General features: G+C 48.5%; 1 protein-coding gene and 4 non-coding genes across 7 annotated transcripts; all 5 read right to left on the reverse strand.

Moving 5' to 3' along the window:
* Positions 1 to 2: 2 nt before the first annotated feature.
* Positions 3 to 16587, reverse strand: WDR74 (WD repeat domain 74). Of its 3 annotated transcripts, XR_003088366.2 has the most exons (13): positions 16429 to 16587; positions 16245 to 16351; positions 16034 to 16155; positions 15303 to 15366; positions 14906 to 15049; positions 14463 to 14564; positions 12953 to 13053; positions 12586 to 12641; positions 12226 to 12368; positions 12008 to 12064; positions 10575 to 11729; positions 3536 to 3585; positions 3 to 286 (listed from the first exon to the last, which is right to left on the reverse strand). XR_003088366.2 is itself a non-coding variant. In XM_006118243.4 (11 exons), exons 1-11 carry the CDS (start codon positions 16487 to 16489, stop codon positions 11550 to 11552), a joined length of 1137 nt encoding a protein of 378 aa, XP_006118305.2. In that variant the 5' UTR covers positions 16490 to 16587; the 3' UTR covers positions 9620 to 11549. The 3 variants fall into 3 exon arrangements, 1 of the variants encoding a protein (XP_006118305.2); XR_001367898.3 differs by lacking the exon at positions 3536 to 3585; XM_006118243.4 differs by lacking the exons at positions 3 to 286; positions 3536 to 3585 and having other exon boundaries at positions 9620 to 11729.
* Positions 16588 to 23568: 6981 nt separating this feature from the next.
* Positions 23569 to 23692, reverse strand: LOC112544983 (small nucleolar RNA SNORD22). Its single transcript, XR_003088376.1, has one exon. It is a non-coding gene; the product is annotated as a small nucleolar RNA SNORD22 (small nucleolar RNA).
* Positions 23693 to 23893: 201 nt separating this feature from the next.
* Positions 23894 to 23962, reverse strand: LOC112544981 (small nucleolar RNA SNORD31). Its single transcript, XR_003088374.1, has one exon. It is a non-coding gene; the product is annotated as a small nucleolar RNA SNORD31 (small nucleolar RNA).
* Positions 23963 to 24178: 216 nt separating this feature from the next.
* Positions 24179 to 24249, reverse strand: LOC112544986 (small nucleolar RNA SNORD29). The gene has a single exon (XR_003088379.1). It is a non-coding gene; the product is annotated as a small nucleolar RNA SNORD29 (small nucleolar RNA).
* A 416-nt stretch (positions 24250 to 24665) lies between these two features.
* LOC112544980 (small nucleolar RNA SNORD30) lies at positions 24666 to 24735 on the reverse strand. The gene has a single exon (XR_003088373.1). It is a non-coding gene; the product is annotated as a small nucleolar RNA SNORD30 (small nucleolar RNA).
* Between the last annotated feature and the right edge of the window lie 282 nt (positions 24736 to 25017).

The raw sequence follows: 25017 nt of genomic DNA on the forward strand, positions 1-25017 counted from the left end.
CACAGCTGTGAAAGTTATGTTTATTCCCCATCTCTGTTAGTTGCAAGGCAGCTGTCGTGGGGCGGGGGCCCAGCCTTCAGAGGGCTGTTCTCGGGGTCAGACTCGCTGGGCTCCGGCAGCGCAGTGACTGAGGTAGCGCTCTTGGTGCTCCGTATGGAATCACGCCGGTTGCCAAAGATGGAGACGCGTCTCCAAATGATCCGGATCTTGAGGCTGTCCGAGGAACGCACCGCTGGGGCAGAGTCCGCGATCCGCAGCTGCTTGCACCTAGGCCTGCGCTTGCTGTCTGCAAAGGAGGAGTGTAGACTATCAGCATGTTGACCAGACTGCCCAGCCATCCCTCTGCTTGGGATTATTTATACAGATATTATCATGACACTGATTTAACCATTAATTCCTTTATTAAATCCAAAAGCCAAATAATATTTATACAATTGCTCAAAACATACCTACAAGGCCTAAATAATAAGCAATTTGCCACATCTAGACAAAAACAAAACATTCATAAATATTTGATCAAGAAACTTACAAATGATCTAAACCAAGGGGGTACCAGTCAGCTTCAACATGGCCAGACAGTATATTGGCAATGCACAAAACTTTGAGATAACCTTTTAACAAACAAGTGATGTCTGGAAGCCAGGTACAGACTACAGTTAAAACCAATTGGAGACAGGTCATCTTTATTCCCTGGTTTAATCCAGACAATGTTTACAACCTCTTTTCCCTCCTTCCTGCTTATCAACAGTTTTTCCTTTGTGTCCAACCGTGAAAGTAAATTAAAAATGTCTACAGGTACTGTCCTATTGTAACCCAGGTCCCCGCCAGCTCTTTAAATAGCTCCCTGCTAGCTTTTGCTACAGCTCAGCCAGCTCTTGCTAGAGCTATGCACCAGGGTGCATCTGCTTAGTTTCACCTGTTTGCTCCTGGGTTCACACGGGGCTCTTAATTTTTATAACAACATTGGTTGGTGCGGTGGGAAGGGCTATGTTGGCTCATGCTAAAACAGAATCTCTTTGTTTTATTTAAAACTATCTGCCATCACCCCTCCCAGTCAGAGGCCTTCTCTTCAGAAATATCCTTTCATTTCATTAGTTATTCTTTGAACCAGGCATCCGCCCTACTTCATCGCTTCTGGCCCTGTAACTAATTACTTTTGTGGCCTTTCTTTACAACACACATCTTTCTTCAGCTGAATGTAAGCTAACTTTAATTTCCTAATTTTTATTTATTCTACATTCCCCACTTTGAAATCCAACATACTATGTGGGTTTTACTACATTAAAGCATTTCAAACATACTTCTACAATTTTGGAAAATGGTATCCAACTGCCAAACTTTGCAATATAGAATTAACAGAATAATTATCACAATAATGTAATTACCAAACCGTTAAAATAACCACCTTTACTATGGATGTAATTCCACACTATGGCTATGTCTACACTCGCGGCTTCTTGCGCAAGTAATATGCAAATGAGGCTAAGCATGGAATATTGCCGAGCCTCATTTGCATATCTAATGAGCCACCATTTTTTTCAGAAGAGGCTCTTCCGCAAGAAGGAGCCATTACACCTATTACTTTTCAGGAAGAACAGCATTGCGCAAGAGGGTTTTTCTTGCGCAAGAAGGGGCAGTGTAGACGCTCCTTCTTGCGCAAGAGCCTCTTCTGAAAAAAATGGCTCATTAGGTATGCAAATGAGGCTTGGCGATATGCCACGCTTAGCCTCATTTGCATATTACTCGCACAAGAAGCCGCGAGTGTAGACATAGCCTATAAGCTTGCTCTGCCTTTAAAACATGCTTCTGCAATTTTATCTTTGCCTATGTTTCAATTATATTATACAAAACTAGTATAAAATATATAAATCTTTCCATTTATCACCACTGGAAATTCAGGTGTGAAATAGAACATAAGCCAATTCAAATAGCATCCTCTGTGTCCATAGTAGAAATGGCCCTTTCCCGTCACCACACGATACTGGCCATTAGCAACATAGGCACTTTTTACTTCACCAGCTTCCCAGTGTCTCAGCCATACTGAGTGGTTTGGAGACTGCTTCCTCAGAGTGAACCTACAGGCTGGCAGCTGTGACAGTAAGACATTACACCCACCCATGAAAGGTCCTCAGGCGCAAACCCAGATCTTGTCACTACCATGCAACACCATGGCTACATCTACACTGGCAGCTTCTTGCGCAAGAACTGTTTTGCGGAAGAGTTCTTGCGCAAAAAGTCTTCCACAAGAGCGCATCTACACTGGCATGTGCTTTGGCACAAGAGACGTGCTTTTGCGCAAGAGCGTCTATGGCAGTCTATGGCCATATGGTCTTCTGCCATTTTAGCCATAGGGGTTTCTTGCACAAGAAATTCATGTCGCCTGTCTACACTGCCCTCTTGTGCAAGAGCTCTTGCACAAGAGGGCTTATTCCTCGTGGGGAGAAGAATAACTCTTCCGGAAGAAGCCCTGTTTTCTGACGCTGTACTGTAAATTTACTTGCGCAAGAACGTGTGTACTGTGTAGACACCCAGCAAGTTTTTGCACAAGAACAGCTGTTCTTGCGCAAGAAGCCGCCAGTGTAGACGTAGCCATGCATATGTGTCACAGTACTTTCCAGTACTCACACTGGTAACACTTTGGTCAAGGCTTTCTTTTTTCACAAACTTTATGGTATTGTAATCTTGTTCCTTTCTTGCCTTGCACCTATTATAATTGCCTCCCTTGTACCAAATCTTTAACTTTTCTGTGGTGCTAAAAGAGGGCAATCTTCTTTCTTCTGTCATTTAAGGATGCTTTCACTTTATATAGCATGTATTTATAGTATATTATTAGTGTTATTGTTTTTGATCTTTCCTGGTAGCAAATTAATTTTATCATGTGCATGTACAAAAAATGACCACATCATGCCTATGAAACAATTCAATGCTTTTTTGTCAATAAATTCTTTGCTTTGTTAATTTTGAAAATACAATATTCTAGGTACTAACTTGTTGAAAACACTTCCTCATTTAGTGGATGCAATCCTTCTGCTGCTAACTTCTGTTAAAATGCTTGCTCATATTCCCACAGCCACTCTATGTGAGCTTGGTTTCAAAGTGACATACCAATCCCAAATAGTTTAGTTTAGTTTGCCAATTTTATTAGTTCCCTTCAGTTTTGCTGCTGTCCCATCTTGGCGGGTTTAAGCATTTTAAAGTTTAAATTATTGTCTGTAAAGTCCTTTTAATGATCTGTAGCCATTTTTTACCAAATTGCAGTGACAGTGAAATTCAGTAAAATTAGTGCATGAATAAGTTACCCATTATTATACAATATCTTCTTAATAGATTTAGCCCTAAATCATTATTTGGATTTTTATTTTAAGGCATTTTAATCTTGTATACAATTAGCTTTAGTAGAATTATTCTTTTTCTATTTTTATAAAACACTGCCACGTAGGTTTGTACTCCCTTGATAACATTTTCTTTATACCATGGTTAAACAAAAAACTATTGGACGTATTTTGAATGGTTAAGCTTAGTTTCTTATATTTACTGATCTTCCTTGATTCTGGGTTTGCTTCTGTTTCCAAAGTACACAGCCATCTGAAAAAGAAAACACAACCTATTCTGGCTCCTCTTTGGAGCTGATACAGGATTTTAATGAAATAAATCTTTTTTTATTTTACTCAGAAGTGAAAGTAACTTAAAATTTCTTACAGGTATAGTCCTATTGCAACTCGGGCCCCTGCCAGCTCTTTAAATAGCTCCCTTCAGGCTTGTGCCACAGCTCAGCCAGCTCTTGCCAGAGCTGTACGCCAGGGTGCACCTGCTTACTTTCACCTCTGTTTTTACCCCTTTTACAGTATACACTGCATATTCCATTAGGGAATGCACATTCCTTCCACAGTGTAACATCCATTGTTATTTGCTATAACATTAGCTATATCAGCTTTCATATGAAGTGTAACTATTTTTGTTTACAGCGTTTCCATCTACCTTTACCAAAGTGACTGATTATTACTCAAAATCGTTTTAAGGCTTCATATTCCTACATCGTTTTAAGGCTTCTTGTACTCCTTTCCATTGCTGTTGCCCCAGAAGTGCAGTGTTTTTTTAATTTTTCATTCTTCTCCTGTAGTTCTTTTACCTGCTGTTTTATTACTGCAAAAAGATCAGAGTCTCTCCCCACTAGCCAGGTTCTGACCTTCTGGCCTCTGCCATGTCCTCCAGCCCTTATTTAAAAGGATATTTAATTTTCTAAAAGTACCGAGGCACCCACAGGTTTAAATGCTAAATAGCAAAGTCAGATAACACTAGCTACGTGTATTTGGCAAAAGTATCTGTCCATTTTTGCAACTTTGAATGAAAGATGCAAACAGATTTTTAGTTAAATCTTTTTCAAAATAGTTCATTTTAAACCATACAAAATAAGATTCTACAAATTTGAAGTGCTAGTTTGATTCTTAGACCCTTATATAATTACACAAATATATTTCCATTAAAAAAAAAACTCCCATTTTTGCTTAAACCTTTTTTGGCCTGTTTTTCCACAACTGTACCCAGATTACATTCTCTACTGGTAAATTTGAAGGCAGTCAAGTTCCAATGGAAACTTCTTATTTCCATTTAGTGATTTTGACTAAATCATCCATAGTCAAATTATTCAAAACAGATTGTCTTTGCCTGTAGCCGTCATGTTCAGTGGATTATTTACAGGCCATTCCTTAGGGAAAGAAGCCCATTTTCCTTCAGAATGGTTGGAAAGGCTTCTGGGGACCAAGATTGTCCTTTGGCATGTGCAGCATATGCAGCTGCATGATTCAGAAGGCCCCATCCCCTTATCCCCTGCAGGCCACCTTCTGCCTGTCTTGGGTGCCTGCCCCATGCTCCACCTCCCACCCACACTCCACCCACCAGTGCTGCTCACTGCCTGGACCTCCCTGCCAGCTCCTGTTCCCCACAGCCCTTCAGCCTGCCCCCTCAGCTCCGGCACCTACAGACGTGAGTGCGGCCCCCAGTGAAACAGCCCTAACCCAGCTGGAGGATGGGGTGCAGGTGCTCAGGTTGCATTGGGCACCAGAAATCATAAGGATGGCCATGCTGGAGAAAAATGTATAGCAGTGGTAGTCATCACCACCTAGGCAGTGTTAATTTCTGTAAGCTCTTTTTAACTCCTCACTCTCACCTTATAAATCATCTATCTTCCAAAGTGACACATTTATTAGATGATTTCTCAGCTGCTAGCTATCTTTGTGCTTTTTTGCACCCATTCTTTAGCTCTGCAGCTACTATTGTCTCCATGCTTTTCCTTGGGTCTTACTCTTTAAAACTGAAGTGGCATTCAATGGACCTCTACCACATCCTGTGAATAATTTATCTATTTACAGGCATTCAAGATCTCTGTTGTCCTCAGCCAGGAGTTTATTTGTGGCATTTGTAAGAACATAAGAATAGCCATCCTGGTTCAGACCATTGATCCACCTCATATAATGCCCTGTCTTTCAACTGTGGCCCGTGCCAATGTTTCTGAGGGAAGGAACAGAAAATGGCAATTTACTGGGTGATCCACCTTCCTGTCATCTATTCCCAGCTTCTGGCAATCAGGTTTTTTGGGACACCCAGAGTACGGGGTTGCATCTCTGACCATTTTAGCTAATAGTCATTGTTGTACCAATTCTCCATAAGCATATCTAATTCTTTTTTAATCTGTTTTACTTTTGGCCCTCATAGCATTCCCTGGCAATGGACACACACACACAAAAACCTTACCTCTACCTACACATCTCTCAAAAATTAAATTGCAGAACTAACTGTGGTATGTACCCTATTACTTAAATAACAGACACATGGAGGAACATGATTTGGGGGGAACACTTGATACAGCATTTATAAAGGGACATCATATGTTGCCAATCTATTTGAATTCTTTGAGGAGGTTGACAAACACTTGGACAAGGGGAGATCTAGTTTACTTTGACTTTCAGGAAGCCTTTGACAAAGTTCTTCCCCAAAGACTCTTAAGGAAATTAAGTGGTCATTGGATAAAAGTGAGGGTCCTCTCATGGACCAATAACTGGTTAAAAGACAGGAAACAAAGAGTAGTAAGAAACAGTCAGTTTTCAGAATGGAGTGAGATAAATAGTAGGGTCCAATGTTCCTTGTAAACTGGGCACACATGGATGGAAAAGCTTAGAGAGAACACTGGTGGGGTCCCCCAAGAATATGGGACCAGTCCTATTAAACATATTCACAAATAATATGAAAAACAGGTAAACAGTGAGGTGGCAAAATTTGTAGATGATACACAATTATTCAAAACAGTTCCAGTATGTACTTGTTCATAAGCTGACTTTTTATGGAAAAAAATCCCACTGTAATGAGCAGGGGTCATCTTATGAACATGTCCTTCCCGAGCCGTAGGAAACAACACAGGATGAAGGACATGCTGGCTGCCAGCACGGAGCCTCTCAGCTCCCAGTGGCTCAAGAAGCAGCCAGAATGTGCTGAGGGAGGTCCTGGCTCAGGCACAGAGTCTCTCAGCTCCCAGCCATGGAGAGCTGAGAGGCTCCATTCTTGCAGCCACCACTAGGAATGTAGTGGCAGCTGGGCAGGGCAGACTGTATGGCTGAGCTACATGCAGACAAGGTACAAGACCAGTGGGCAGGTGCCCATTAGCCAATGGGAGCTGCAGGAAGCAGCTCAGGCTGCGGGATGTGCAGGCTGCAGGCACAGAACCTCTCAACTCCCATTGGCTGGGAACAGTGAACAGCAATCAATGGGAGAGGCTTTGTTCCTGCAGCCAGAATGTCCCTCAGCCTGCATTGACCACGAGCTGGGACTGGAAGTCTGTACTCTGGAGTCGGCTTATGTACGGGTCAGTGACGTTTCCTTTTTTTTTTCCACCATTTTTTCTCTGTACATTTGGGGATCAGCTTATAAACAAATGGACTTATGTTCAAGTACACACAGTAAGTCCAAAGTAGACTGTAAAACGTTACAAAGGGATTTTACAAAATTGGATACTGGGCAACAAAATGGCAGATGAAATTCAATGTTACATAATGCAAAATAATACAAATGCAAAATAAAACATAATTCCCAATATACATACAAAATGATATGGTCTCAATTAACTGTTACACTCAAGAAAGAGATCTTGGAGTCATTGTGGAGAGTTCTCTGAAAACATCCACACAATATACAACAGCAGTTAAAAAAATTAACAGGAACCATTGGGAAAGGAATAGATAAGACAGAAAATGTAATGCCATTACATAAATCCACAGTGTGCCAACATCTTAATTACTGTGTGAAGTTCTGGTCACCCCATATCAAAAAAGATATATTAGAATCAGAAAGGTACAAAGAAGGTCAAAATGATTAGGGATATGGAACAGCTTCCATATAAGGAAAGATTAAAAAGACTGGGCCTGTTCAGTCTGGAAAAGAAAACTAAATGGGGATACGACAGAGCAGAGGTGAAAGTAAGTGAGTATGCCCCAGTGTGCAGCTCTGGTAAGAACAGGCTGCACTCTGGCAAGAGCTGGCTGGGGCATGGTGCTTTGCAGGAGGCAGGCAAGCAATTTAAAGGGGAGCTGGGAGCTGTAGGAAAGGAGCGCAATCTCCCAGCTGAGCTGTTGGGAAGAGCTAGAAACAGCTCCTGTCTGGCCACAGTGCCAGGGATGGAGAGGGGCACAGAACTGGCCCATCTTGTTGGGCTGCAGCTGTAGCAGCACAGCCCCAGCCTTGGTTCCAAATTGACACAGGAGGGGCTGGCAGCCCAGCCCTGGTGTCGCTCCTGCAGGGTGTGTTGTATGTGGAATCAGACCCTGTTTGGCCATAGTTGCGTCCATTGCTGCGGCAGCCTGGCCTAGGATTGCCAGATACTTTCACCAAAAAAAAAAAAAAAAAAAACCACCCCGAACATGGCAGGAAAAAAATTGGTTGAACAAAAAAAACGCATAAAAAAACCTGTCGCTATGCCTTTAAATCCCCATGCTCTCTGCTCCCTCCGCCAAATGCGGCAGGGGAACAATGTCCCAAGTGGCCTTCTGTCCAAGAAAAACAGAAAATACCGGATATTTTACATGTTCGGTATTTTCTGTTTTTTTTTATTGGACAGAGGCCACAAATACTGGACTGTCCAGGCCAATACTGGACATCTGGCAACCCTAGCCTGGCCCCAGCCCCAGTCTTGGGGCAGGCCCAACAGTCTGGCCTCCATACAGCTACAGCCCCACTTCTGGCCTTCCTCCTGCCGGGCCCTGAGGTAGGCCCTCTGGCCACGCCTGCAGCAACCTAGCCCTGGCCCTGCAGTCTGGTCCCCAGTTGCTGAGGGAGGGACTTGCAGTGGCCCCAGCCCGACTGCTGTGCAGCGGGGGTAGGATGGGAGGTAGAATTGGGTGCACTGACTCAGTCTAGGCCAGGTAGACTGCCTGCCCCCCCAAACTCCCTCTCACACTCTAACCCCCTACCCTCCTGCATCCACTCCACACTCCAACCCCCTTCCCTGAGCCCCTCATACACACTAACTCTGACTTCTCCAGTTCCCTGCCCTGACTTTTGCACCCCCACATACATCCCAACCCTCTGCTCTGATCCCCCGCATTCCACCCCACACTTAAATTTCTCAAAATTTCTTACCAGTACTGTTGTATTGCAACCCCGCCCAAGGGGGGCAGGTTGTGATAGTACAGTATCTGTAAGAAATTTAGATTGCTTTCATCTGTGACAGAGGTCTATAAAATCATAAATATGCTGGTGACAGTCCATAAGGAAATGTTATTTATCCCCTCACATAACACAGGAACCCAAAGTCATCTAATGAAAGTAATAATCCGCAGGTTTAAAACAAACAAAAGGAAATATTTCACACAACACACAGAAAACCTGCTGAACTCATTGCCAGGGGATGTTGTGAAGGCCAGAACTATAACTGGGTTAAAAAACTAATTAGATAATTAACGTAGGGCAGATGCAACAATGGCTATTACCCAAGATGGTCAGCAATGCAACCCCATGCTCTGGATATCCTCACATTCTAAGGGCATGTCTACCCAGCTGGGCTACAGCCGAAATAAGCTACGCAACTTCAGCTATATCAATTGTGTAGCTTTATTTCAGGTTTTGGCGCTGTCTACACAGCAGGAAGTCCGAGGTAGAGGATTCTTCCTCTGACTTCTTACTCCTTGTAAAATGAGTGTTACAGGAGTCAGAATAAGAAGTCCTCCTGCTTGACATTATTTCGACATTATGTCAAAATAACTGCCTGTAGTGTAGAAACGGAATATGTTATTTCAGAATAACATCAGTTGTTCAGACATATCCTAACTGTGAGAAGTTGGGAGTAGGCAACAGGAGGTGGGCCACTTCATAATTGCCCTGTTCTTCTATTTGTTCCTTCTGCAGCATCTGGTATTGTCCACGATAAGAAGACAGGATACTGGGCAAGATAGACAATTGGTCTGACCTAGTACGAGCACTCTGATGATGACCTCAGAGGATAGGTTACAACCCCTTCACTGTACGGTTTAAAAGAACTGAAATTGTCATTTGTCCTGCCATAAGTCCAAAAATATTGGCATTATTTATTATTCATGTATTTGATTCATGTATATCATGTATATCATGAACGTGATTTAACTATAAATTCCTTTATTAAATCCAAAGGCCAAGTGGTATTTATACAATTGCTCTAAAAATATGTTTACAAAGCCTAAATAAGTATTTACCACATCCAGACAGTAACATGATATTTATAAGTATTTGATCAAGGGTTATTACAAATGGGCTAAACCTGGTTTCACATAAACCCTGAATTTTGCAATAACACTGGTTTGTAGGGTGGGGCAGGTCATGTTGGCTCATTGTAAAACATATTCTCTGTCTTATTTAAAACCATTTGCAGGCACCCCTGTCCCTCATAGGCCTTCTCTTCAGAAATGTTCCCATATTTCATTAGTTATTGTTTGAACTAGACATCCTCCTCTTTCATCTCTTCTGGCCCTGTAACTCATTACCTTCGAGGCCTTTCTTTGCAACATTATCTTTCTTCAGACAAACTTAAGCTATGTGTAATATTCTAGTTTTGTATTTATACTACACCTTTACAAGCTCTATGGTTAGGCAAAAGTAGTGTTGTCTAGTGGAGGGTCGGGAATCCAGAGCATGGTTCTATTCTTGGCTCTGGGAGAACAGTGGGTGTCACAGTCCATGCACAGCGGGGTCCTCAGGGTTTCTGTCTTCCATTCTGCTCTGGGCCAGGTAGGGATGGGAATTTCCCTTCACTGGCTCGGAGTCCCCCCGGGGAATAAACCCGAAGACACAGAATAGAACATGTACTGGGGAGACGCGGAGGGAGCAAGGGAGATCCCCCAGGCAGAGATTTCTAAAAGGGACCAGGATGACGGATTCATCCCCATGTGCAGACCCCTCTGCGGACAGGCCACCACGATATACCAACCTCTGGCCATTCCCCCCCCACACAAGCGTAGCGCCCGCCCCGCCCCACTTGATCCCTCCTTTTCTCCGTCACAGCCAGCCGCGACAACAGTTCCTGCCCCTCAGAGATTTCTCCCCCGGGATGCCCCCACCTGCAGTGCCGCTGGGCCCCTCTGCTTCGTCCGACTCCGCCGCGGGGGCCCCGCGGCCGGACTGCACGCAACCCATGGGTGCGCTGCAGCCGCCGGGAGCGCGCGGCCCAGACGCTGCGCGGGCCCCGGGGGCTTTGTGAGGTCATTGCCCGGCGGCACCTCCCCATCGCGATGTCCAGACGAGGGCTTGGTCCGGCGCATGAGTCCGATTCCCGGGCATCCGCAGCGCCCCGCCAGCTCGGGGTCCGCCCGCCCGCGGCCCCGCCTACGGCTCCTTCCCGGTAGATTCCAGCGGCGTCTCGCCGCTTCCTACCCGCCCGGCCCAGGCTCTGCAGCTCCCCAGCGCAGGAGACAGGCCACTGGGGGCAGAGGTGCCTCAAGGAGGGGCCGCAGGGAGGCTCCTGCCGCGGCAGATGGGAGGGGGAGCCGCTGGCTAAGGCCAGGACAGGCGCACGTGCAGGGCGCACTGATGGGGTGGGTCATGTAGAGGGGGCCCTTCCCCCAGCACCCACCATGGGGGGGCAGCCTGTGGCACAGGCAGGAAAGAGCAGAGCAGAGGTATGCCACGCCACCCCCCACCCCCACCCAGCCCAGGCTCCAGAATAAGGCACTTGGCACTGGTTCTTTTCACACAGCTGGGCACTACCCTTACAGCTGGAGATAGGTTTAAATTCCCCTCTCCCTACAGGATGGCCCCTAGAACGGGCCTTTATAGACAGGGCTCTGGCTGCACCCAGCCCAATCCCACTGCACATGTATTTTAGGTCCAGTCACAGCAGCATCCTCTGGGAGGTTAGGACCCAGCCAACATATCCACCCCTCTGGCATCCCACATTCTTTTAGCAGCAGGGGAGAAGCTGGTGCCTCTGGCCAGGAGAGACATGAGGGTATTCCCCCTCCCCTACACCCTGATCCTGAGTAAGAAACAAATTCATGGTCCTTTCCAGCTGGGGCACAGGCTCCCCACTTGTCCTCTCAAGGCCCAACACTCTGTCTCTTCTGCTTCTTGGACCGCTTGCCCTGCTGGGTCTCCTGGCCTCCAGGATCTGCACTGCGCTTGGGCACTGTTTTAGTAGCCACCGCCTTCATGCAATCCCACAGCTCATCTTCTTCCTTCACATTTGCTTCAGCAGCTGCAGGTTCAGGCTCCTCATCCTGGTGGTGGGAGGCACAGTCAAATTAAGCAGCACCTCCTGCCGAAGCAGAAGGGCCCTATAGAAGGACAAGGAAAGGGTCCCTGCCCACTGCCTTAAGCAGGTTTAGGAAAGCAAGAGGCAACTCCCTGGGCTCTCTCTTCTCCTCCACCTACATAGTAACTGAGAACAGTCCTCAACTCAGTAACAACACAGCCAGGAGAGTCAGCCAAGGAATAGTGACCCCACAAATGGAGCTCCCACCCAAGAGATAGCCCCCTCTATTTCCACCCCACTCACCTCCCACCTCTCACGGCTGGTCAGCAGGAGGCAGTTTAGCCGGGATTTCAGATATACCTGAAAACAACAGAGAACCCCCATCAAAGATCAGGCCCAGAAACATGACAGGAGAGGGAATCACGCAGTGGGCACTGTAAGCAGTGGGGCAGGAGCAATGGCAGCAGAGGCACTTCCAGCAGAGGGGTGGTGCATGGGATGGGGGAGGGCACAGCTCTCACCTTGTGTTTAAGGTGTTTGTCCTCGATATTATGCACCCGCAGGAAACGGTCAAGGCCGCAGGAAGCCACAAGTGGGAGGGTCGAGTGACACTGGACGCTGCGCACGCTCCCAGCAAAGCCTTTCAGGCATTTCACCAGCCTTCCTGCCACAGAGGGAGACAGGACCATCACGGAGTCTGGCCCTCCCTGACTTAGTCCAGCCTCCCCCTCCTATCACCCCCCACCCTATCCCCATGAATCCCCCCCTCTCCTGGCCCAAGGGAAACAAGCTTCTCTCTCTCCTACAGAGACCCATACTCCCTCCCAACATTACCCCCCACCCCATACCACGTGGATAGCAACAGGAAAGCCCCTGCTCACCTTGCCGCAGGTCAATGACAGCCATTTCTCCACGTGAGCTACCTACCACCACGGAGCTGCAAAGAGACAGGTGTCAGGACACTTCCCACCCTATGGTCACAAGGACACCCATTATCCAGCCAGATTTCTGAACTCCATCCTGCCACCACTCGGATCTGGGAACACAACCCAGGAGCCTGAACTCCCAGACCTGCCAGAAGTCAGTGCTGCCTCCCAAACAGAACCAAATTGAGATCTGGTGCTGAGCTTTATGCTCTATTGCTTGCCCTTGGCATTCACGGTCAGTGCTGCACACCATGCCAAAGAGCTGCTGCCATCCCCCCCTTCTCCCGGTCAGTGCCCTCCCAGCCAGCAGAGTGTGACTCACTCAGCCCCAGGTGTGAGGGAGAGGGCTGTGAGGGGGTACTCCCCATAGGTTGTCTCCAGAACAGGTCGCCGCTGTGGGGAGCTGGGGTCGTACAGCCGCACCTTGGAGAGACAGACAAATGTGGTCATTGGGGCCTTGCACGCCCCCCCCACCGAAGAGAAACCATCTGCCCCAAGCACAGGATTGGGCAAAAGGGCCTCTGTGGGCTGGATCCGGCCCACCTAGCGAGTGGATCCGGCCTGCAGAGACCTTGCTGCTCTCCCACCCCAGGCCAATTAGAGCCTGGGAGCAGGGGAGTGCACGAAGCCTTCTCCGCTCTGTCCCTAACCTGTGAGCAGTGTACGGCAGTTCAAAGCACCACACCTTGCTCACAGGGCAGGGGCAGAGCAGAGAAGGCCTTAATTGGCCTGGGGGCGGGGGAGTGCACAAAGCCTCCTCCCACCCTGCCAGAAGCACATGGTGCTTTGAAGCATGGCATGCTGCTCACGGTGAGGGGGGAGCACGTGAAGCCTCCTCCGCTCTCCCCCTCACCGTGAGCAGCATGCCATGCTTCAAAGCACCATGTGCTTCTGGCAGGGTGGGAGGAGGCTTCACGTGCTCCCCTGCCCCCAGGCCAATCAGAGCCTGGGGGTGGGGGAGCTCATGGCACCTTGCAGGGCAGGAGGAGGCTTCCTGCCATCCTCTGCCCCCAGACCTTGATTGGCCTGGGGGTGGGGGAGTGTGCCAAGCCTCTTCCAGGGCATGGGTGCCTAGTGGGAAGGGGAGGCAAAGGGGCTCCCCCACCCCCAGACCAATCATGGTCTGGAAGTGAGGTAGTCCCATCCCTTCTCATTTAGGCCCCACCCCTTCCAGGGTGGCCCGGGGCTATTTCAAAATTTTTTGAAGTGGCCCTTGGGGCAAAAATTATTGCCCACCCCTGCCCAATCAGGTGAGCCGGGGGCACCAGAGGTTATTAGCTATCAGGTTACAAACCTTCCCATCACCTGAATATCCCTCCTTCCAGTACCCCTGCCCCTCCAATTTCTGCCCCTCGAACTAATCTGCCTCCCCTCCCTGCTCCCCCACCTTCTGCACCTCATGCCATGACCCCCCATCCACACCCCAATTCTGATTGCTCCAATTCTCTTCCTTCCATTCCCCCAATCATCCCGCCCCATCTGCCCAGCCCCCCTAACTCCTCCAGACCCCAATCCCACATCCTTCCATCCCCCTGCTCCACAACCCCATACCTATTTCTTTTCCCAACCATCATCCTGCACCTTCATTTCCCCATCATTTCAGGTCCCCCGCTTTCCAGTCCCTCTCATACACCAGTCTGCTCACCTCTCCCACTGCCTGCTCCCCAGACCCTGATCCCTTTCCCACCCCAACCCAGTTCACAAACTCATCACCTCCCAAGTTCCTCCACAGACCCAAATTCCCCTACCGATAGACTCCTCCAGACTCTAATCCTCCCTTCTGCACACCCCACTCCCTCCATTGCACCCCAATACAACCATCAGGCTCCTACCTGGTGATGCCCAGTGCAGGTGACAATCTTCTCAGAGCCAGGTAGAAACTGCAGGTCACGCTCCCAGACAGGAACCCGGAGACTGAGCCAGTCATTCCGCACCTGCAAAGAGGGCAAGTTGGGTGTAAGTGGAACCACAATGCCTATATTTGACTTGCTCTCAAATGTCCCAAGAAGGCGCTGGGCTATGAGCAAGGGCGGGAGATGAAATGCAAATCTTACCAGATTTGGGAAGGATGGAGAGATAAAGTGTACTGTAGGGCACAGATTCAGGACTGGGGAACAATGGGGGAGGGGTGAGAACAGATTCTCCCTCAAGAAACAGGATATAGACCTGTCTCCCCAGGAACAGCCAAGCCTGGGTATGGTTGGGGCTCTCTAGGCCAGAGGAAGCATGGCTAGAGCACAAGGAAGTAGGGTGTACATCTGAGGCAGACACTTACATTTTTAGCACGGAAGATGGGTTCCTCCGGCCGCTGCAGGTCCCAGACCTTCAGGGCATTTTCCTTCCCACCTGTCCCCACACGCTGCGGGTGAACCGGGTTTTGGCGCATACGGCACACCCCAGCTCCAACCTGTGTTTCTACCTAAACGGGGTAGCAATGAGGAAGGATTTATATTACTCCAAATGTGGCGATCCTGGCAGGACTGAGCTGCACTGCCCTATGACGAGAGGGAAGTGCAATCAGGAACTGTCCCCACACATCTTGACTCCCTTGGATTACTGTGCAAGGAAACAAGTGTTGGTGCTAATCCGACCTCGGATTCCTCCCTAACACAGCACCCACTGCCACCAACCCAGCATCCCTTGCCCTGCATCTTTCCCCATAAAAGTCTTACATTTTCAGATGAGGCATCTCTCCAGACCTTGAGGAGACCAGACTCCACACAGGTGATGAAGGAACTGCAGGTACCAGCCAAATGATGGTGGGAGAGGGAGAAAATCCAAGTAGTGACAGAAAGAAATAAAACATTGTCAATTTTCAACATAGGCCCAGGCCACACTCATTGCTATAATTAGGGGGCTAGACAGATGGTCCGACAAACTGTGAATTGGTGTCACAAAGGAAACTGAATTCCCTGGTGAAAAAAAATTAAAGAAATGCTTTTTCCCTTTTACAGGCATGTATTCCTGTGTGGGAGCAGGGCAGAGTAAATCTCTAATTGAGCCTTTCAACAGCAGCTGCTGTAAAACATGACAGCAGACTACATGTGTCCGTTTTGGTCTGTCCCAAAGGTAGATGTGTATATGCATATTGTGATGTGAGGGTCAATGGGCTCCAGGATCTATTTTGTGGGTGGCAGAGTGCAGGTGAATAACCTATTCCAAGAGATTGATGCATGACATTCAAGGTTATATCTGTGGGTCCGCAGAAAGGGAAGAGAGACTGGGGGATAGAGACTGAGTCCCAGAAGGGGAGGATTGTGAGAGATTTGGATTTAGATAGGACCAATATCAGGAAGGGATGGATACAATCTGGAGTTAAATGGGCCCACAGTTCTGATAAGGAACTGAAAACAGACACAGTGGAATAAGGGGGCAGCTGCTGGGTTCATGGTGCAAGACCCACTTGTCGTGCACTGCCAGACCGCAGAAGGCGCCTTCCCCGCCCAGACATTGCCGCGACTCTGTGAACTTCCCCTTCTCGGTGCTGAACAGCTTCACCGACCGGTCCAGGCAGCCGATGAGAATCTAGAGGAGGATGAGAAGGAGAAGTGTCAGGGGCGCCCCGGGCTGCTGCTGCTGCTCCTCCCCCCCCCCCCCCGCCACAAACCCCTCACCTCGGACTCGGATGGGTCCCCCCAGCACATGGCGCAGACTCCCTCTTCCCGGCTAAGCGCCGAAGCCGCCACATAATTAGTAGCCTGTCTCCGCCGCAGATTGACGCCTGGGAGAGAGACGGGACGTGGTCACAGCCGGGGACGGGACAAGCTCCCGCCCCATCACGCCCTCTCCCCCCGATACCTTTCAGGATCCCGGTCTCGGATCCGACCCACACGTGATTCCACCGCGCAGGAGACGCCATTTTGCCCCGGTGCCTCGCTCTATCCGCTCCGGCTCGCACCCTCCAGCCAGTTCTGGTGCGCCGGCGTGGGCGAGAAAAGATCGGAAGTGGTGCGAGGCCGGCCCTCTTACAGAGACACGCCAAAAGCCGGATGTTGGTTAGCCTGTCAGGTCAGGCCGAAGCCGCTTCCGGTTCGTCGTGTCACACCGAACCCTTTCCTTCCCTAGTCCCATTTGGAACGTTCCCCTCTCCCCACAGATTTCGACTGCTGCCAGAGCAGATGCTGTGAGCTCTTCGCCCCTCCCCTCAGTGGGGAGCCATATTCCCTCTACTTTTTCGTGTCAGTTTGCAGAATAAATTTTATGTGCACTAAGGCATGCATGGAGGTGCACCACCATATAAACACATGCTGTTAGCCCTGGGTGCTCTGTTAATCAGCTGGGCAGCACCTGAATCTCTCCTGGGCAGCTGCCCAAGTGCTTAGCTTACAGGGAACACTACTAGAGAGAGATCCCCATCTCTGTCCCCACAGCAGCAGGAGGATCATCATGGTAAGGGACCAGACCAGGGGCTGAGGCCAGAGTTGGGCTGGGGGAACTCCCATTCACATGACAGTCACAGCTCAAAGTAATAGTCGTGAAAGATGCTTAGTGACAAGGAGCAGTAAGTTGCAATGACACATCCCAATCAGGAACCCTGGTCATGGGCACAGCTGAGAATTTGAAAACAGAGAGCAGAAAGAGCCCATTACAAGTCACTGGTTTTGTTGGCTGTTTATAGTCTAACCTCATCAAGGTAGGGACTGGCTCTTGCTGTACATCTGCCCAGAGGATTCAGTCTCTGCAAAGCCTAATCAGAGAGAGGCCCTAATCTTGGGATCTATGCACCACCACACACAAGGGGACCCTGATTTCACTTGAAACACAAGACAGAACTATGTAGCACTTGAAAGACTAACAAGATGGTTTATTAGGTGATGAGCTTTCGTGGGCCAGACCCACTTCCTCAGGTCTGGCCCACAAAAACTCATCACCTAATAAACCATCTTGTTAGTCTTTCATGTACTACATAGTTCTGTCTTTTGTTTCAGCTAGACCAGACTAACACGGCTGCATCTCTATCACTATTCTGATTTCACTTGGAGTTTCTAGACACCATAGTATATCATAACTAAAACTGATATGGAAGGAAGCCTAGCAAACTGTTGTTGCCTCATTTTTTATAATCAATTCTTAGATAAATAGTTAGCCCAGGAGATTTAAACCTGGTTTACTAAATGCCAGTTAAATGAGCATTTGACATTCACCCATAAAAACCTTTATTTACAATGGAGTTGCTGAACGACAACAATAGGCCATCATGACTGACAGAATGAGAATAAAACAGAAAGAAAAGAGTCAGTGCAGCTGGGCCTGAATCTGACTTCTGTGAATGTCCCCTCCAGATCAAAGAGCTCCATCCTCAACAGCTTAGATAAATCTCTGTATTAAACATCTTCATATAACTTGGTATCATTTTCATATGACTTTGTAATAATCCTTTTCATATAACCTTGGATTAAGTCTTTCCATATACAAATTTGTATTAAGTCTTTCCATATAGAAACTTGTCTTTGTACCAGAATAGATCTCTCCCCTTTTACTTGTTTGCCCTGTTGAATGAATGAGGAATGAATGGGTGAGAAATGAAAGGCAAGCACCTCGGAACAGCAGCAAGAGTTGGAGAAGGAATGGAAGCCAGATCCAAGGACAATAAGACCTGTCAAGTGGGCTCATTGAAAGAAGATTGGACATATCCAGAGCCTTGGGAGTCAGCGGCGCGTGCCTGCTTTTGGAAACTCCTTCTTTGAAGATGAGTATGGCAGCATTAAGACAACACCCAGAAAAAGGCACCACAGATGACTAATTGCTAGGGACTCTTGCACATTTCAAAGCCATAGAGCCTGCGGTCAGCAGGGGACTCACAGTTTTGACCCTGGGTTCCATGCTGTTAGGAGCCCAGGGTAAGCTGGGGAGTCCCCTGCTGACCCCAGGTTTCAGGGAAATGCTGCGGGGAACCCAGGGTCATCTCCCCAGCTGACCCCAAGCTCCATGGCTGACCCTTTGAATGCTGCTTTTCAAAGGGGCAGCCGTGGAGTGTGGGATCACATAAAACCATACAGAAAAGAGACAATCATCTGACAGATGAAAGGGGCACCTCTCTGACATTGCCCCAGTTCTGAGCATCCCACCCTCCAAGCACCTTTTAGAGATGGTATGAGGGGAGGCCTGCAGCTCCCCCCTCTCCCTCGATTCATAGGACATTGCTGACTTTTCCTTGTCGTCAGGGAGTGAGGGGAAAGTTCACAGTTTCCTCCATTTCTCAGTCTGTCTGGGGAGCACTGGAGGCAGACAAACCTGGACCTTCCACAGCCATAGAACATGCATCCCTCCCTCTCTGTGCCTGCTGGAGCTGCAGTGATCATGGAGAACCACTTCTCACCTGGCATCCAACTGCTACAGTGAGGGGGCGCTCTGGTAATCCTTTCTCCCTGGGGCAGCCTGCATACTGAACCCTTCATCCTCAGCCCCACCCCAGAGCAATGATTTAAATGAAGAAAAAACAAAATTTGAGTTAAGGATCTGAGTCGTGCCAGTCAGACTTCTAGTTGGAGGTATTTAAGTGCAAGCTAGACATCTGACAGGGATGATCTAGGCAGTGTTTGGTGCTGGAGTGAGTGCAGAGCACTGGACTTGATAATCTCTTGAGGTCCCTTCCAGTCCTGTTTCTATGATCTCTCCCTGGCCCCCATGACCAGAGTATCTGGGCACTTCATCAATATATTTGTTTTCACAGCCCATCCATGAAAGGCAGGACCATGCCAGTATCCCCATTGAACAAATGGAGAACCAAGACACACCAAAGGGCTATCCTTCAAGGGGGAAGAGACTTGCCCAAGCTCACACATGGAATCTGTGAAGGAACAGGAAATCAACCCCAGGTCTACCGAGTCTCAGGCTAGCTCTCTGACCAGCAGGCAATGCTCCTTCCCTGTTATTGATGCGGATTCTGGGAGACTGTATGTAGGCAAATCCTAGAGGACCTGTAACACTAGAGAGAGGGGGGAGGGACAGCTGAGGCCAGCAGAAATGGCAGCATCAGTCAAAGTCCATCTCAACTCCACATCATCCTAGGTTAGAATGCTGTGTGCCCAAGGATTGCTGAATTTCTGTGACCACAAATACTGTCCCTTATAGAATTACAATAGTAATAGAAATGTAGCCGCGTTAGTCTGGTCTAGCTGAAACAAAAAACAGGACAATGTAGCACTTCAAAGACTAACAAGATGGTTTATTAGGTGATGAGTTTTCATGGGCCAGACCCACTTTCTCAGATCAAATAGTGGGTGGGAGATTTTACACACTCTCTTTCCACCTCCCCCCCCCCATTAGCCTGGGGCAGGGGGAGTGGCAACACATGGCCCACAGCTTGTTTGTTTGCAGCCCGCAGTGTGGTGGGTTTCCGTGAGGGTTCAACATGCACTCTGTGGGTGGGATCCTTTGAACATGGCCTCCACTGGGAACACACTCCACAACAGCCAGGCATCTCGAGCATTGAAAGGTCCAAGACCGTGGTCACCAACAGGTCAATCGCGAGGCCTCAACCAGTCAATCACAAGGCATCCTGTCCGTCCTGCACCCATTTCCCTCCCACCCCTGAGAAGCCCCACTATGTACCTCAAGTGAAAATGGAGGTAGTCTCAGCTCCCCGGGGATGGACAGAAGTACCACAGCTTAGTGCTACTTCCAGCAGTGCGCTAGCTGCTCTGCTGGGTGTACTGAGAGAGGGAGCATTGGCCCCCTACACTGAGGGGTGAGTCAGCCCCGGGGCAGGCACGCATGTGTGTGGGGGGGAAGAGTCAGCCCTGGGGCAGGCTGGTTTCCCAGAGGAGTGGGAGGGGGAAAATCCTAGGAGGCAGATGCAGGGGGTTCTCTGCCTCCACTAGCACCCCACTCCCCACCTACAGAACACTGTCCCCATCCCCATCACGCTGTTCCCACTCCGTCCCCAGCTACAGAACTGTCCCTATTCCTGTCCCCACTGGCACCCTGTCCCCAGCTACAGAAACCTGTCATCACTGGCACTCTGCCCCCTGCTGCAGAACCCTGTCCTCTGCCCTCCCAGCACCCTGTTCCCTCTCCCCTGCCCCCAGCCACAGACCTCTGTCCCCACAAAATGGATAATTATAAATGCTTAATTTTAGATTTAAATAGCATGAATAAAAAAGACCATTTATTTCATAACTAAACACATTATTTTAATTTTATATATTGCATAATTTAAAAATAAAGTTGTTTATCAGCGTGTGTAAATAAGGGCTGGGGATAGAAAGTGATAGACAGGAGAATAGAGAGGGCAGGGCTTCAAGGAAGGGGCAGGGTAGTAGATCTTCACCTGTTCTGAGATTTAAAAAGTGATCTTGGATGTATAAAGGTTGGAGACCACTGGTCCAAGGGGGAGGGGCTGGCTGGAATCATAGAACTGGAAGAGACCTCAGAAGGTCAAGTCCAGGCCCCTGCTCTAGGCAGGGCCAATTCCAACTAAATCAACCCGGCCAGGGCTTTGTCAAGCCGAGACTCAAACACCTCTAGGGATGGAGACTCATTCCAGTGCTTCACCACCCTCCTAGTGAAATAGTTTTTCCTAATATCCAACCTGGACCTCTCCCACCACAACTTGAGACTATTGCTCCTTGTTCTGCCATCTGTCACTACTGAGAACAGCCTCTCTCCATCCTCTTTGGAACTTCCCTTCAGGAAGTTGAAGGCTGCTATCAAATCCCCTCTCACTCTTCACTTCTGCAGACTAAACAGACCCAAGTCCCTCAGCCTCTCCTCATAAGTCATATGCTCCAGCCCCCTAATCATTTTGGTTGCCCTCCGCTAGACCCTCTCCAATGCTTCCGCATCCTTTTTGTAGTGGGGGGCCTAGAACTGGACACAGTACTCCAGATGCGGCCTCACCAAAGCCACATAAAGGGGAATGACATCTCTGGATCTGCTGGCAATGCTCCTCTTAATGCAACCTAATATGCCATTAGCCTTCTCAGCTACAAGGGCACATTGTTGACTCATATCTAGCTTCTCATCCACTGTAACCCCCAGGTCCTTTTCTGCAGAACTGCTATTTAACCAGTTGGTCCCCAGCTTGTAACTATGCTTGGGATTCTTCTGTCCCAAGTGCAGGACTCTACACTTGTCCTTGTTGAACCTCATCAGTGTCAGCATTTCTAGGCCCCAGTGAAATAAGCTATTTGCATGCATACACACACACAGCTCAACAAATAATGCTGTTCAGCAAAACCCCTTTCCCCCCTCCCCTCCCCACCATATGGCCCTCAGCATATGGAGTATCATTGTGGCACCCAGGGCTTCCAAAGTTGAGTAGCCCTGCTCTAGAGGTTGCAAGCCAGACTAAAGTGCCTTTTCTTTAGTAGAGGGCCTAGGCCTAAATTTAGACCTAGACATTAGTTGCTTTTAATTTAATGAACATGTAACATACCTCATCTTTTAATTTATTTGCTATTAAATAGGTTGATGGCTTCTTTTGCTTCAAATAGCAAGAACCTGAATACAAGGAAAACCATTAAGGAAAAAATATTCATGAACAGGCTACTGCTGGTGATTTCCCAGCACAGGAAAAAAAGCAGAGCCAAACATTTACACATAGGTGCACACCCCATCTAGCTGTAGGAAGGGCTGATGGCACTACCCTCTTCCTCTACCCACTCCCCATGTGCATATGAAGGCTACAATGATCTTGGCCTGGCCCCTTGTTCAGCCACTGCTGGTTAGGTACTACAGCCCAGCCCTGACAATGTAATCTAGTCCCAGCTCCTCTCTCCCCCCCGCCCCCATATTCTACTTCCACTCAAGTGCCCTGCCACATCCCCAGGCCCCTACCCTAAGGGTAACAGAAATTTGCCTGAATGTGCATGTACCTACATAATAAGTGGTCAAGTGCAAAGTTGAAAGAAACATGTGAAGATGCAGAAGTCACATCCAAGGCAGAGTACTAGGTTTCATTAGCTATTAATCCAGTCAATAGTAAGCTGTATATTTTCCACTCATGCAAATTGGCACTTATACCACTTCTTGTTGGTCACTAGTTCTGAATTTTGATTTAGCTTGGTTCATTTGAAGAGGTTGCCAACCCTCCTGGCTGCAGGAACCAGAAAATGACTTGTAGAATTTTTAGTGGTACCCTAACTAGGCAGGTGAAGGAAACAGGAATTGACCTAAGGTGCCAGGACTTTTCTTTAGCTGTACTGTGCCTAGTGGTAGTGACCCCATGTGCCCTTTTAAGTTTCCATAAGGCAGGCAGGGGAGACCCCCCCAACTTTTGGTGGAGCACAGGCAACATGGAACTATACAACTCTCCCTCCCCTACTCACATTCCTGCATCAAAAAACCCTACTCCATGTGGTAAATCCCACCCCACCCCCAGCATGAGACCAGCCATCCCCTCCAGCAAGCCTCACAACTCATGCTCTGAGGCCCAACAAGAGAAAACAGACACCAACTGCTCCCTGCAGAGATATTTTATTTAATAGTCAATACACATTCTATGAGGCTGATTGCCCCTGCCCTCAGAGATGCTGCAGTTTGTCAAAACTCAGCAGAGTGCTTAAGAGGTAGGCATCACAGTAAAACTGCATCTGGTCCACACTCCACCCTTCAGGAGCAAAGGAGGTCTGTGAGTAGTACCCTCGGTCCAGGCCAGATGAGGAGACACAGGGTCATGCTTCAGAAAGTACCAATCAACATCAGACTGGGGTGGCAAGTGACCAATCTCATGCCTGAAGGGAAGAAAGGGTCACTGTGCGTGAAGTCTCATCCAGGGGCAGGCACCATGCTATGGGATGGATGCATCAGCACAAGCAAAGTATCAGCTCATCCCTGAAGAGAGCTCCTGCATGCTGACAAGTGCAGTGACAAATCTACTCACCAGCTGTGCTCAGATGACCCATGCTTCCATGCAGGCCTAGGAAAAACAGGTCGAGAAATGGAGGAGAGCTGCTTTTTATGGAATATCCCACCCTCACCCCAATGCTGCTCCAGTCCCATCAGACTGTTCCTTTTGGAACAAGTATCCTCCTCTCTCTCCAGTGGCCCAGTGGGTTCAACCTTAGCAGGCTCTGGACCAACATGGACAGTAAGTCATGATCTATTTTCCTCATTAGGACATGGCACCTGCCCACTGTTCACTCCCATCTCCCTGCATTGCAATGAATGCCCCTGCCACTGCTTCTCAGCCTACCTGCAACGCCAGCAGCTGATCGCTTATCCCCCTAGCAGAAATGCCAAGGCTCCTGAAACAGAAGAAACAGCTGTTGGTGGCCTGCACAGCTCTCCATATTTTGAAGCCCAGCATGCTGCCAAGCTCCTACACTCAGAAGGGACCACTCAGTCACAGGTATCAGACTGGGGCGGTATGGGTCTCATCACTGAGGAGCCATGTCATGGGATATAGATTGCCATGCAGCTTACAGCAAAGGGCTGATGTGGTCTCTCCCCCACCCAGCCCACTTCTCCTATACATCCAGGAGAGTTAGCAGTCACTCACCATTCCAGGCATTTCAGAACCCAGGACTCTGGCTACCTGTGGGACAGGACAATGCAGTCAGCAACTCCTCAGCACAGATGCTCCCAACTCACACCTAGCTGTGCAGTTTCTCAGTTGTTCAAATATTTTCATGTTTATATTAAATCAAAGTGAGCTAGTTTGGCTCATCATTAAAACTGCAGTGAACACCCATTGCACTACAAGTACTTTTGGGCCTGCCACAATGGGATGCTGCCTAGTAGGCATCACCATAACAGTTTAACAATCCACACGGAGATGGCAGCTCTCAACACCATGCAGTTCTATTCCTGACACCCTTGTCCCAGTTGTTTGTGGAGGAAGCTTTAATCCCAGCAACATTAGCCACACATGCCCCAGAGAGGCAACACAGGGACAACTGGAGGGCGAGGGCCATTTGCAGACAGTCCTGAGAAAGCTGAAGAGCACTTACCCATGATTCAAGCACAGTGGAGACATCCACTCCAGGATCTTTAACCTAGGGGGAAAAGAGAGGTTATTGGCTCTAAATCCTCTAATTCAAGTTTGCATCCTTGTACTAAGCTAAGGCCAAGGCTGCAGCCTATTCCTCACCAAGCTTCAGAGTTAAAGTCTCAACAGCAATATTCAGCCGAACGAGATTCCAAAAAGAGCTCATCATTGAGTGGGAACAGGCAACTAGGACTGAGCCCAACCCAGCAGCAGCTTGTCTGATGTATGCCATTACCTGGGCAGCTGGATCAGGAGCTGGCCAAGACTCACTCCTGGCACCTGAAAGAACCAGAGCATCTGATTAGTGTTCACTCCCTATGCACAACAATGGTATTAGTAAGTGTGCTCTGGCTACATCCTCCGCCTTTGCTACTGTACAGCATGCTGTGCCTGCCAAAGATAGCAGCGTAGCATTATGAGGTGAAAGGGGTGGATTAACCAGCCATTACACTCAG

The sequence above is a fragment of the Pelodiscus sinensis genome, chromosome 11, assembly GCF_049634645.1.
Source record: "Pelodiscus sinensis isolate JC-2024 chromosome 11, ASM4963464v1, whole genome shotgun sequence".
NCBI lineage: Eukaryota > Metazoa > Chordata > Testudines > Trionychidae > Pelodiscus > Pelodiscus sinensis.